The following is a 14,798-nucleotide window of genomic DNA, read 5'->3' on the forward strand; positions in this document are numbered from 1 at the left end:
TTCAGGGTCCCTGAATAAGCCCTGTAAATCTCCTGTCTCTACGCTTTTGCTTAAGCTACTCCCTTTATCTAGAATCTCCTCGCTATACCCATCATCCATATCAATTCCTCTCTCACAGTTCTATGCAGTCTTCAATACCCAGCTCAAATCCATGAAGCTTTCTCACCTCTCCCCAAATACTCTCTCCCTTTATACAATGCTCTCCTAGTATTTTAGTGGTAACTTATTACAGTCTATCTTTTTAGATACTTATGTAAAACTTGATGCTATTCCATAACTTAAAATGCTTCAATGACTCCCTCTTGCCTATGGGATAAAGTTCATCTCCTTTGCAAGGCACGCAAGACAAAGATCTAGCTCCATTCTAGGGGCTCATCTGCCACACATCTTTAACTTTACAGTCTAGCCACACCTATCAACAAAGCAATTCCCCAAATATTCCATGCTGTTTCATGTTTCTATGACCATGCATTTACAGTTGGTACTCAAATAATGTTGTTTCATTCAATGTTGTTTTGTATAATGTTGATGAGGGAAAAAAATCAATTCCTGGCCATGGCCACTGTCTGAGTTTGCACACTTTCCCATGTCTGTGTGGGTTTTCTCTGGGCATTCCAGTTTCCTCTCACATCCCAAAGATGTGCACATTAGATGAACTGGCATGCCTAGACTACCTTAGTCTGAGTGAGTGTGGGTGTGTGCATGAGTGCACCCTGTGACAGAATGGCATCGTGTCCAGGGCAGGTTCTCCCTGTGCACCCTGAGCTGCCAGGATAGGCTCCAGCCACCTGTGAGCCAGAATGGGAATAAGCAGGTTGGAAAATAAATAAATGAATACAAAATAATGTAAAAATATGTAAAGCATACAATAATCATACAGATGCACAACAATAATGATGCAGTACTAAGTCTCAGGGCACTGACCATATTTGTTCCTGTTTATGTTTTAACTACATAGTAGTTCCTCACAATTTTCACTTTGCAAACATCTATTCCTTGATTTACCTCATCCCACATTGACCACTGTCACTCACTGATTCACCAAAAATCAAATAATTATATTTTTATTAATCTTTCTTAGATGTACATACAGCTCACATTTATTTCAATGTTTAATATAAGAAGTGTTTTGGGTGTTTTAGATGCTTGGTGACGTTTTTGTAGCCAGAAATATGTCACAGGAACTTAACTCTTGTTCATATCAATTAGTCTATGGTAAAATTGGTTTCATTATAGTAGTTTCGCTTAAGTTACAGTTTCCAAAGAGGAATTACTGTACTTGCCTTTCTCCTAAGTATACCTAAATAAAGACCCTATTTTAAGACTTACAGCTCTTTTCTAAGCCATTTGGTAAAGACATTCGACCACTACAAAAATTATCTGGAAAATAAGAGAGGTTTTTGTCTCTCTCCAGGTCATTTTCTTTCTTTTTTTTTGTTTTAATTTTTTATGAAAATAAAAAACTGCACAGGCTGGAGAGCAGTGGCATAATCTCGGCTCACTGCAATCTCCGCCTCCTAGGTTCAAGCAATTCTCCTACCTCAGCCTCTTGAGTAGCTGGGACTATAGGTGGAGAAGTTTTTGTCTCGTTCCACATTAAGAACTAATTTTGTATAATACCACCACTCAATAAATGTAGATGGCTGGCTTTCTCAATAAATGTAGATTCCTAACTGCTTTAAGCAGGTTCCAACCTATAAAGAGAGTAACTTTACAGTGTGTTTCCTCAGCGTTTCTCTTGCACTCCTAATATTAGAGTCTGTGGCTCATAAGACAAAGGAAAAGACAAAGGGAACTCTATTTCAAAATGAAGTAGATAATACCCTATCCCTCTCTGACGATTTTACTTGCCAAAAGTTACCCCCTCTTCCTTGGGTACAAGTTATATATTTGTTATTAGAGAGTAGTCACTGATTCCTACAGAAGTCCTAGAAATTCCCGGCTCAGAAGAGAGCAGGAACAAGTACTATCAAGGACAGGTGGCTAGAATTCTAGTCAGGAGAACTTGAAATACATGAGTCATCAGGTCTATCACCTGATAAGAATGGTATTCTCTAGTTTCTAACATATCTTCTTTGCCATGACTCAACTAGGCTTTTTAAGTTATATCAAAGGGGCAGATGAAGAATATTAATTGTGGGCCAGATGTGGTGGCTCATGCCTGTAATCCCAGCACTTTGGGAAGCGAAGGCAGGAGGATCGCTTGAGCTCAGGAGTTCGAGATCAGCATACACAGTAAGACCCTGTCTCTACCCCCACAAAAAAAAAATTAGCTGGGCATGGTGGTCCATGCCCATAGTCTCAGCTACTCAGGAGGCTGAGGCAGGAGGATCCCTCGAGCCCAAGAGTTCAAGGCTGCAGTGAGCCGTGATCACACCACTGCTCTCCAGCCTGGGCAACACAGCAAAACCCTGTCTAAAAAAAAAAAAAAAAAAAGAGTTGTGAACGAAAGGCAAGCAACTTCCCCTAAGCCACACCCAATCAGATGGCAGAGCTGAGTAACAGCCTTCAGAACTTTCCTCAGCCACATCATACACCAAGAAGACCTTTTAATGACTTATTTGCCAGAAGATTATTTAGCAAGGGGACCAAAAAAGGAGAATCTCTTGTTGCATGAAACTCTTGTGTACATATGCATATGGTATTTCCAGAATATATCATTCCAAACTAAGGAACCAGAACCCATCTCTCGCTCCTGGAAATTACTGTCATACAAGTAGACATTTTTGCACACAGGCATACCTTGAAGATATTGCAGGTGTGGTTCCAGACCACCACAATTTAAAGCAAATACTGCCATAAAGCAAGCCACATGAATTTTTGGTTTCCTAGTGCATATAAAAGCTATGTTTACACTATACTATAGACTACTGGGTATGTAACAGCATTATGTCTTAAAAAACAATGCGCATACCTTAATTAAAAATACTTTATTGCTAAAAAAATGCTAATGATCATCTGAGCCTTCAGTGAGTTGTAACATTTTTGATGGTGGAAGGTTCTGCCTCAATGTTGATGGCTGCTGACTGATCAGAGTGGTAGTTGCTGAAGGCTGGAGTGGCTGTGGCAATTTCTGAAAATAAGACAACAATGAAGTTTTGCTGCATCGACTGACTCTTTCTTTCATAAAAGATTTCTTTGCAGCATGTGATGCTGTTTGATAGTGTTGTAACCACAGCACAACTGCTTTCAAAATTGGAGCTAATTTTCTCAAGCCCTTTATCAACTAAGTTTATGGAATATTCTAAATCCTTTGTTGACATTTTAACAATGTTTATAGCAGTTTCACCACAAATAGATTCCATCTTTAAAAAACTACTTCCTCAAGGTGTCTATGCTGAGAATAAAAATTTTTAAATAATTTTAAAAAGAAACCACCTTCTTTGCTCATCTATGAGAAATAACTCCTCATCCATTCAAGATTTTGTCTTTTGGTGGTCTTTTTTTTTTTTTTTTCAGATGGAGTTTCGCTCATTGCCTAGCCCAGGCTGGAGTGCAATGGCGCGATCTCAGCTCACTGCAACCTCCACCTCCCAATTTCAAGCGACTCTCCTGCCTCAGCCTCCTGAGTAGCTGGGACTACAGGCATGCGCCACTACTCCTGGCTAATTTTGTATGTTTAGTAGAGACGGCGTTTCACCATGTTGGCCAGGCTGGTCTCAAACTCCTGACCTCAAATGATCCACCCGCCTCGGCCTCCCAAAGTGCTGGGGTTACAGGTGTGAGCCACCATGCCAAGTTTTATCATGAGATTGCAATAATTCAGTCACATCTCCAGGCTCCACTTCTAATTCTCATTATCTTGCTATTTCTACCACATCTGCAGTTACTTCCTTCACTACAGTCTTGAATCTCTGAAAGTCATCCATGAAAGTTGGAATCAACTTTTTCCAAACTTCTGTATCATGTTGATATTTCTACTTCCTCCCATGATTTGCCAAAACTCTTAATGGCAACTAGAATCACAAATCCTTTCCAGAAGGTTTCAATTTACTTTGCCCAGATTCATAAGTGGAATCACTATCAATAGCACTATGGCCTTATTTCTTTTCTTTTCTTTTCTTTTTTGAGACAGAATCTCGCTCTGTCACGCAGGCTTGAGTGCAGTGACATGACCCTGGCTCACTGCAATCTCCGCCTCCCAGGTTCAAGCGATTCTTCTGCCTCAGCCTCCTGAGTAGCTGGGACTACAGGTGAGTGCCACCACGCCTGGCTAATTTTTGTATTTTTAGTAGAGATGGGGTTTCGCCATGTTGGCCAGGCTGCTCTTGAACTCCTGACCTCAGGTGATCTACCCGCCTTGGCCTCCCAAAGTACTGGGATTACAGGTGTGAGCCACCACACCTGGCCGGCCTTCTTATTAAGACTTGAAAATCGAAATTACTTCTGGACCCATGGGCTGCAGAATGGACGTCGTGTTACTAGGCATGAGAATAACATTAATCTCCTTGTACATCTCCATCAGAGGTCTTGGTGACCAAGTGCATTGTCAGTGACCGGTTACATTATATTTGTTTATTTTTATTTATTTTGAGAGGGGGTCTTGCTCTGTTGCCCAGGCTGGAGTGCAGAGGCATGATCACAGTTCATTGCAGGCTTGATCTCCAGGGCTTGAGCAATCTTCCCACCTCAGCCTTCTGAGTAGCTGGGACCACAGGTGTGCATCAACACAACAGTTACATTTTTTAAAGAATCTTTATTTCTGAGCAGTAGGTCTCAACCATGGGCTTCAAATATTCAGTAAACCATGCTGTAAACAGATGTGCTGTCATCTAGGCTTTGTTCCATTTACAGAGCACAGGCAGAACAGACTTGCATCATTCTTCAGGGCCTTAGGATTTTCGAACTGGTAAATGATTATTGGCTTCAACTTAAAGTCACCAGCAGCATTAGCCCCTAACAAGAGCATCAGCCTGTCCTTTGAAGCTTTGAAGCCAAGCACTGACTTCTCTCTACCTATGAAAATCCTAGATGGCACCTTCTCCCAATAAAAGGCTGTTTCATCTACATGGAAAATCTGTTGTTTAATGTAGACACCTTCATCAATGATCTCAGCTAGATCTTCTGGATAACTTGCTGCAGCTTCTCCATCAGCACTTGCTGTTTCTCCTTGTGCTTTTATGTTAATGGAAACAGCTTCTTCCCTTAAACTTCATGAACCAACCTCCACTAGCTTCCAGCTTTTCTTCTGCAGCTTCTTACCTCTCTCAGTTGTCAGAGAAGTGAAAAGATTTAGGGACTTGCTCTCGATTAGGGTTTGGCTAGGGGAATGTTGTGTCTAGTTTGATTTTCTATCCAGACCACTAAAACTCTCTCCATATCAGCAGTAAGATAGTTTTGCTGGAGTAGACCTTTTAATTTCCTTAAGAATTTGGCCGGGTGCGGTGGCTCACGACTGTAATCCCAGCACTTTGGGAGGCCGAGGTGGGTGGATCACGAGGTCAGGAGTTCGAGACCATCCTGGCTAACACGGTGAAACCCCATCTCTACCTAAAATACAAAAAAAATTAGCTGGGCGTGGTGGCAGGCACCTGTAGTCTCAGCTACTCAGGAGGCTGAGGCAGGAGAATGGCATGAACCTGGGAAGCAGAGCATGCAGTGAGCCGAGATTGCGCCACTGCACTCCAGCCTGGGTGACAGAGCGAGACTCTGTCTCAAAAAAAAAAAAAAAAAAAAAAAGAATTTTTGCTTTGTGTTCACAATTTGGCTGTTTATAGCAGAAGAGGACTAGCTTCTGGCCTATCTCAAGTTTCAACATGTCTTGCTCACTAATCATTTGTAGCTTTTGACATAAAGTGAGAGATGTGCAACTCTTCCTTTTCCTTGAACATACAGAGGTCACTATAGGGATATTAAATGGCCTAATTTCAATATTGCTGTGTATCAGGGAATAGGAAGGCCCAAGAAGAGGAAGAGAGATGGGGGAATTGCCAGTGAGTGGAGCAGTCAAAATATATACAACATTTACAATTAAGCTTATTGTCTTATATGATTGTGGTTCACAGTGCCCCAAAACAATTACAATTGATCACAAGTCACCGTAACAGATCTAATAATAATGAAAACATCTGAAATACTGCAAGAATTACCAGTGTGACAGACAGACACAAAATGAGCACATGCTGTTGGAAAAATGGTGCCAACTGCTCAATGTCGGGTTGCCACAAACCTTCAATTTGTGAAAAACACAATACCTGCAAAGCGCAAAAAAAGCCAAGCACAATAAAACAAAGTGTGCCTGTATTTGGTCACAATGTGGACTTCTGGGAAAAGAGGACCCAAATATAAGCAAATTAATTAGAATAGTTAAGAAAATAAATTAACAGACCTAAAGAGAATTCATCTTAAGGCTAAAAGACTAGAATTCTCATTGAGATGTTTTTTCCAGGCAGAAATCCAAAGTACAGCCCGTGTGTCAAAATTGTGAATAAGAGACTTCTGTGCCAGCAACAGTCTTTTATTTGTTTAATACATATGGGGATCTCACTATGTTGCCCAGGCTGGTCTCGAACTCCTGGGCTCAAGCAATCCTCTTGCTTCAACCTCCCAAAGTGCTGAGATTACAGGTGTGAGCTGCCACACCCGGCTCTAGCAACAGTTTTCAAGAAGCTGAATGTAATTATCCAGTGGCTAGTATATACGATGCAGATATTTGCGACTGATCTAATCTGAAGCTTCTCTAGTCTGACTGTCATTAGCAAAGCCTTTGCTACAGTATCCCTTTGTGTCAGAAAGCAAAGCAGCTATAAAAAGAGGCAGGAAGGGCAGGAATATGGGCTAGGGAGGATTCTGGAATTATAATTACATTTAGATTAACAGATAAAATGAGTAAGGGGGCAAGCATAGCTGGAATAATTGTCATAAAGCATACACACCACCTCTTTTGTAGGCCTTAACAACTACGGGCCATAGCACTTAACCTGGGCTTTATAAAAGCCCCCTCCCTCTTTCCAAAGGGATGGCAAACATGAAAATGGAAGTCTGCCTTATGCTTATTTGCCATCTCCATTCTAGTAGGTGGTCTGGGCTTGAAAATAGACAGCAATGTCATGGGCAGCCACACCTTTACCCTGCTTATGAACATCTTTATGCAAAGGCAGCTGCTGAGAGCTTCAGGAGAGACCTGCTGACAGCAGGTTTCTGGATGTCCTGTTTGTGCAGTTTGATAAACACAAGGACCCTGCAGTCTCAATCCTTGCTGTAGACAGAGATGAATGGCAGGAGAGGAAGCCTGCCCAGGAAGATGGTCATTCATCCAGATCACGAAAGAACAGAAAATTTAACCTGATGCTGACCAACCTCCAAAGCCACCCTCCCAAGAGATAAATCTCAATGGTCTTGCTCCACAGCAAGCTCTTGGAAAGGCTCAAAAATGGTCGTACATCATTTTCAAAGGTTTTTAAATCAGCAGGACAATAAAACCCAGACACTAAATATGCTTGCTCCTGTCCTCTAACCTTAGACATATCTGATTTGGTCAAATGGAAGAGAACCACAAAAGATGGGCTCTGAGTAATGACTCCCTTGGTTTTCTGAGAACACTATACAACTGGATGTGACAAGCCCAAAAATGGCAAAATGATCTATGACTTAGCAAACAGAGGGAGAGGTCATCAAAGTGAGGCAGCAAAGGCAAGAGCATGAAGTGCTGAGAAGGTGAGGATACCAAACAAAGGAACAACTGTCTTAATGGTAACCTAATTGTTAGGAGGATTACTCGCCATATCTACCTTACATGTCTCTCTGTACCTGAAAAAAATATAAATCGTGACTGCACATGCCTCTGACTTTCCTTCTAGTTACCAAAGCTAAGGCAAAAGATTGGGGCAGAAAAATTAAAATGTGCTGGTACATTCCTTCTTTGTTATTCTCCCTCCTCACAGAGCACGTGGACACTCAGAGGACAGGAGCAACCACAAGCAGCATTCAGTTTACTGTAGAGGGAGGTGGGCAGGGAAGGAGACAGAGAAAGAATAAACAGTCAGTTTCAACCAGCCAGTAACATCCTTTACTAGAAGACCTGGACTACTAATGTTGAGGTGACTAATCCACAGCTGCTATTAAAAACAAGATTCTAGTCTACATCAGCCCAAAAAGAAAGGCAAACACCCCAGAAGGGACTTTCCAAGGAGTATCAGAGAAATCAGTCCATTGTTACTAACCAGGGAGCAATATAAGACCCCCTGAGAAAAAACAGTAAGTCAGTGCATGAAAGGTGAAGAAGGAAGTGTAAATTCAGGTCATGCTAAAGCCAGGGGAGGGGGTGGGGGAGAGCGCACAGGTGGGCTGGGGGGAGCATAAGGAGGAGGCAGTCTGACACAGGAAAATCGAGGGGGAAGGAAGGGGAGAGAGAGAGGAGGTGGTAGCAGAAGAAAGGGAAGGTAAGACAAGAACAGAACATTTTAAACTAACCCAGAACTCCCTTGTGAAGGACAAGTCACGAGGCAAGATACAGCTTGAAGGCATGAGCCCCACATTTCACCACTGCAAAAAGATAACACAGTCTCCCAGGCGTGCATGGAAAGAGGGCTAGGCAATCCACAACACTGACTCCCAGGACTCCACAGCATTAGTGAGAGAAAGTCACCCAGGCTTTTCAGCAGCACTAAGTGCCAGCAGCCTTGGCATGTATGTTTCAACTGCTTCCCTGAATAGACCCTGGTGCTGGAAAAACCGTATCTGCAGGAGAACATATTTCACTGTAAGTATCTGCCTGGCTAAGGGAACAGACACTCCATTTCCTTCACTGCTGATATACGCATCCACCTAACCCTAGAGTGGACAGAAGGGAGAAGGAACAAGCTGACAGTCAGAAGGTAGCTCTGCTCTTCTGCAGTTGACAAGAGAGAACCATGACCTCTGCTCCATTTGCCACACCACTGCTACTTCAGGCCATCCCTGCATTTCTTTCACATTTACATCTTTCTCAGACAAATAAACCTCCCACTTAGTTTTCCTTTTGCTTCTAAGAGCACAAATGCTAGTGTGTTTAATGACAGCATCAGGAAGGCAAATTGGTACAAAGGTTGTTCTCACTTTCCTAGTCCTTTCTGGCAAAGAGATTTCTTAAACACACTAAAAAGCTTTGTTGCAAGATGACCTGTGAGGAACTAGCCATTCAGTTAAGGAAGAAAGCTGAGGGGGAGATGAGAACTCTTAAGGCCCCAGACCTGACCCCGCTATGTCAAGATGGAAGGTGGGGAGGAAATGACTGACAGGCTGTCCTCTTTCACAAATGCCAGTGAAAAAGGAGGAAGAAATAATGCTTAACCGCCCTTCTCTCTCTCTTGCTTTTATGTTTGACAATACCAAAATATAAGGAATCAAAATGAGCCAAATGTTCAATTTGATACAGGCCATAAAAGCTCAGTTTCAGGATGGAAAGAAACACAATGAATGGCTAGAAAGGTCAGAAGCAGCAGATGAGAGAATGCAAAACCCAGCAATAAGATTGGCTAGCTTAGGCTGGGCGTGGTTGCTCACACCTATTATCCCAGCGCTTTGGGAGGCCAAGGCAGGCGGATCACAAGGTCAGGAGATGGAGACCATCCTGGCTAACACAGTGAAACCCCATCTCTACTAAAAATACAAAAAAAAAAAAAAATTAGCCGGGCGTGGTGGCAGGCGCCTGTAGTCCCAGCTACTCCGGAGGCTGAGGCAAGAGAATGGCATGAACCTGGGAGGCGGAGCTTGCAGTGAGCCGAGATTGTGCCACTGCACTGCAGCCTAGGCAACAGAGCAAGACTCCGTCTCAAAAAAAAAAAAAGGCTGGGCACGGTGGGTCATGCCTGTAATCCCAGCACTTTGGGAGGCCAAGGCGGGCGGATCACGAGGTCAGGAGATCAAGACCACCCTGGCTAACATGGTGAAACCCCATCTCTACTAAAAATACAAAAAATTAGCCAGGCGCGGTGGCGGGCGCCTGTAGTCCCAGCTACTCAGGAGGCTGAGGCAGGAGAATGGCGTGAACTCGGGAGGCGGAGCTTGCAGTGAGCCGAGATAGCGCCACTGCACTCCTGCCTGAGCGAAAAGAGCGAGACTCCGTCTCAAAAAAAAAAAAAAAAAAAAAAGATTGGCTAGCTTAAATTCTAGAGCCTGGGGCTGACCCTGCTCCTTTAGCGCATCCTCCCATGGCTCTCCCCGCTGACCACTCAAAAAAGCCCAAAGAAGCAAGAAATCATTTCTCAACCCACCACATTAATTTGACAGACAACTTTTTAAGGTTCCTGAATGGGGGGTAAGAGTAGGGAGACCAAAAAAGTTTAGGCAATGGAGTAGGATCTTAAAGAGTCAGTCTGATCAGGGCACTAAGATAGAAAATCCGCCTCTTAGGGAAATCCAAGTATTTCAGAACGAAGACAACATCTCCACAGCTACTCTGCTTAGGAGAAAAAACACCAACCCTCCAGCCTCCCTGATGTGGTAAAGACAGTCCATGAGAAGCTTTCCACGGTCACTGGACATGCAAAAGGGAAATAAAAATGTTGCCCGAGGAGCAACAGCCACCATCCTCTTGCAATCTGGCCTGGGGCCCAATGGGAGGTCTCTGTCCTCGTGCGCCAGTGAATCAGCAAAGCAACTGCCAGAGGTGGGAGTGCTCTGGGCATCACCCCAGAGCTACTACTCCATCACCCCATCCTGCTACTCATAAATAATAATTGAGGAGTTGGGGGCAAGAACATCCACCATTGTAGCTCCAACAGTGGCCAACTTGGAAGCACTCCAAGCTTGAGAGGAGAGGGAAGAAAGCAAGCTGAGTATGTACTTACTCAAAGTCCTCAAATTCCAAGTCGGTTCCCTCTACTGATGGACCCTGGTTGTCTGAGGAAGAGGAGGAGGTGGAAGAACGGAGACGGTTCTGTTGGTAGCGCATGGAGCGCTGGCGAATACTGTCTCTCCGTGAGAGATACTGGATCATCCTCTGGGCGTAGTATGCAGCAGGAGATAATCTGAGAGAGACAGAGATGGACAAACACAAACTAGCACTAATGTGGGGAATACTATGAAAGGCAGTTAATCCAGCTCTCCCATGGCGTCTCCCTGCTGAGGTGAACTCTGGAGACATGAAAATTAAAGGGCATTTAACTCAACTCACCAGGAGGTTTGCACTGCAGAATATACTTATCAGACTATCACCAGTGTTTCTGTTCTGAGATAAGGCAAACAGGCAGCTTAACCAGACATCTTCTGAGGAAAAGCTGCCCCTCCCCAAGAGAAACACTGGGCCTTTCCTTCTAGCTTCTGAAGGTACACTTTTAGCTCCTCAGGGTGCTCTTTACACAGAGCTGTGCTCATTCATAGCTTTTCCTTGATCACCATCCATACGCAAAATGGAAGACATGAAAGGGACCTGAGCAATTATCTACCATCATGTTTTACAGATGAGAAAAGACGCCAGGAGATGGTAAGCCTCAGATGATTAAAGAAGGTATCCACAGGTATCTTCACCAGGACTTCTGTCTTCTCCAACAAGTATACACAGCTCCAGATTTGTCCTACCTCCTTAGAATGATCTCTTGGAACCTCTTTTTCTCTCCCTTAAGAATTAATCATAGATATTTGTAACATGGGGGAAAAATTCAGAACTGAGACTGACAGTAAAACATACTTGGGAGAACAGAAAATCTAACAGAAAAAAATAAAAGAGATTTTTTTTACAATCAGAGCATCAGAGGCTGCGTGGGCACTGGGCAATATGGAAGGTGAGAGTTGTTCCTCTTTCTTCTCCCTTATGATGGCTATTCCTGTAAATAATTAGTCCAGATCTATATTCTTCAAACTATGGGTTTAATATCTTGCTACTCCATGAAAACTCCTAGTGTTATATACAATTCTCCACATTGCCTTCTCAAGTTTGCCTCCATCTCTCACAACACTATTATATAATGTGACGCTATGGACTGAAAACATGAGAGGAACAATAACAGAAAAATGTTTTCTATGATAATATTAAATGGATTACTAAAAAATTTCAAGACTAAAAACCTGCCCCAGGCACACTTGACTCAATAATTCTACTAGAAACTTTATCCTACAGAAATACATAAGGTTACAAAGATATATATAAGAAAGTTCATTTGCAACATTGTCAGCATTAGTGAAAAACTGGGAAGCAACCCAAATGCCCAGCAACAAATTAAATAAATTATTAATATATCCATACAAAGAAACACCATGTAGCAATTAAAGAGAATAAACTATTCCTATATACTCACAAGGAAAGTCCTCTAAAATAAAATCTTAAGTGGGAGAAAAATTGAAGAATGGTCTGTATACACTAATACATATACTAAAATACGTTGCTGTTACTAGGCAAAAAAAACTATAAGGGAACACAGCAATCCTAATGAGGATTCCTGGGACTTTTGTATTTTATATACTTCCATAATGTTTGAATATAAAAGGAAAAGGGCATAGATCTTCGGTTTTTTAATGGAAATCAGAAAAAAATTGATTAAGAACAGAAATAGGAATAGTTATATCCAAATGGTACAAAAAGTATTGGCAACTATCTTGCAAAGAGGTCCTCAGTAAGTCTACCAACCCAGGTCACAGTCAACTGCAGTCAACTGCTACAGGAACATAGGCTGCCTCTGAAATGCCTGTCATCAAAGGTGATATCCTTCTGGCCAACCAGCAAATGGAATTCCCAAGCAGACCAGCTAACAATCTTTTAAACTCAAAAGTCTGTTTTACAGAATAATACGCTGCAGTGAACACCAACGAGTCAATATTATAATATCTGTGTATAGCAAGTAGGCATAGGAGGCACAGATGCCTTGGCCAAGAGAATCAGAGTACAAGAGCTAGTTCCTAAAAGCCTCAACTGGAGGAACTTTCATTATCTGTTTGGGCCCCTGTTCCCATGCATTTTGCAAGGATGAACCACAGAATCCTAAATTTTCAACCAACAGAAGTCGATGTTCGTGCACTGTTCTTATATCTGCCCAATATATAGAACTCTTCTAGCAGAAATCAAGCATCATTGGTTAAATTCTCAAGTCAATCAGACTAGAAAAGAATATACAAGGAGAAAAATCTCAAGAGGAGAAAGAAGACCCTTTTATTTGGAACCGATTCTGAAAGTGATAAGTACACTTACTTTATAGGCTACCCTAAGTAATGGAAAAAACGTAGTATTATTGGTGATAGAGGTAGACATAATGTTGATGCTAATGATAATAAGAAGACTGCCTTTTTATGTAGGGACATAGGAATTCCCCAAGCTATGAAACTGTAGATTAATGGTTTAAAAAGCATTCCTGCCACAATTATTAAATACAAGTATATCCTAGCCTTGTCCTTTTAGACATGCAGAGGGAAGCTAAGGATCTGAATGCTGAGGTGTCTCACTAAGGCTCTGACCTATACATAGTGTATAGGGTGAAGCCTAAGAGGAAAAAGAAACTAAACAACCAGCAATGAGGTAGTAACAATCATCCTCCTAACAAAGAGCTGGAAAATCAAACAACCCTAGTCTTCCAAGTGAACATTTTAAATGTTTAAATAAATCCTTAAGTTTTCTTCTAGGAAAAATACTTCCTTTTCCAAAAAAACCTATTTTGTATTCAAAGTGTAAAAATACCAACACCACAAAGTATGACACTTTCCGTGATAAAGATCACAGTAGGATAAATAACAGATTTATTATATAAAAGGAGGATAAATCATGGTCTTTAAGTATCCTTGTAGAACACTGCCAGGTTAAAAGTTCTGGGGATGAGATGCCTATTGCTGTCTTTATTGCAAGAACTTCTCTATCTCAGTGCTTTAAAGTAATTGATTCATATGAAAAATTCCTTTCCCTTATATTTAGGGTGTATAATCCTCAAACATCATTAGAGACTCACATAAACTTCCTTGTTTCACTCATCATCTATGGTGCCTGCCTGTTTTAAAGTCATCAATCCTTATGTTCCCTGATCCTTAGGTTTGTCATTTCTAGGGTGTGGAAAAGGAACTAAGAGGATAATGAAGAATCTTTGCACCAGTATCTCAGAAAGAATGCTCAGTGTCATGACATAACTGTGGCAACAATAAAAGCACTTAATATTCCTGGAATCAACTTGGTCTAAAGGTTTTTCCAGGCAGACCTGAAAGTCCTAATCTAGAGCAAAGTTCATTTTGCTTTACCTAACCTACACTGCTAACCTGCCAACCCCACAACTGTAAATTACCCTTTTCTTTTGGCAAAGCCTCCTAATGTGCTCTAGTATTGCTTAAATAATGTGCCTTTTTAGATCACGAACAGAATCCGTAAATCTGGCTGTGACAACCCCAAGGGGCTGCTCTCTGCAGATGAATGTTATCCATTAATATCCCACCCTTGGTCCTTAGTTATCACCATCAGTGAAGGGCAGGCGTTGAACTCATTGAAATAACTTCTGTTTTGTTTTTTATCTCTTCAGAACTTTTCAAATGTCTTCTTTTTTTTTTGAGACAGAGTCTTGCTCTGTCACCCAGGCTGGAGTGCAGTGGTGCGATCTCTGCTCACTGCAACCTCTGCCTTCCTAGTTCAAGTGATTCTCCTGCCTCAGCCTCCCAAGTAGCTGGGATTACAGGCATCTGCCAACATGCCCAGCTAATTTTTTGTATTTTTAGTAGAGACGGGGTTTTGCCACGTTGGCCAGGCTGGTCTTGAACTCCTGACCTCAAGTGATTTGCCCGCCTCAGCCTCCCAAAGTGATGGGATTACAGGCGTGAGCCACCATGCCCAGCCTCAAATGTCTTCTAATAAGTGTAAGGCAAGCACTTTAATAAAATGCCAACTTGTTTTATCCATTTACTCCTTCTTCGGT

General features: G+C 42.1%; 1 protein-coding gene across 16 annotated transcripts in view; it reads right to left on the reverse strand.

Annotated features, from left to right (window-relative positions):
* AMBRA1 (autophagy and beclin 1 regulator 1) overlaps positions 1 to 14,798 on the reverse strand; it is a 201,210-nt gene that overhangs the window by 104,181 nt on the left and 82,231 nt on the right. For 8 of the 16 annotated variants that reach the window (XM_003815206.4, XM_055093616.2, XM_003815204.4 and 5 more), the window contains one exon: positions 10,770 to 10,949. The exons of the other annotated variants lie outside the window; for them this stretch is intronic. In XM_003815206.4, coding sequence (XP_003815254.2) covers positions 10,770 to 10,949 — 180 coding nt within the window. The remainder of the gene's footprint in view (positions 1 to 10,769; positions 10,950 to 14,798) is intronic. 16 annotated transcript variants of the gene reach the window in all.

Source organism: Pan paniscus, chromosome 9 (assembly GCF_029289425.2).
Source record: "Pan paniscus chromosome 9, NHGRI_mPanPan1-v2.0_pri, whole genome shotgun sequence".
NCBI lineage: Eukaryota > Metazoa > Chordata > Mammalia > Primates > Hominidae > Pan > Pan paniscus.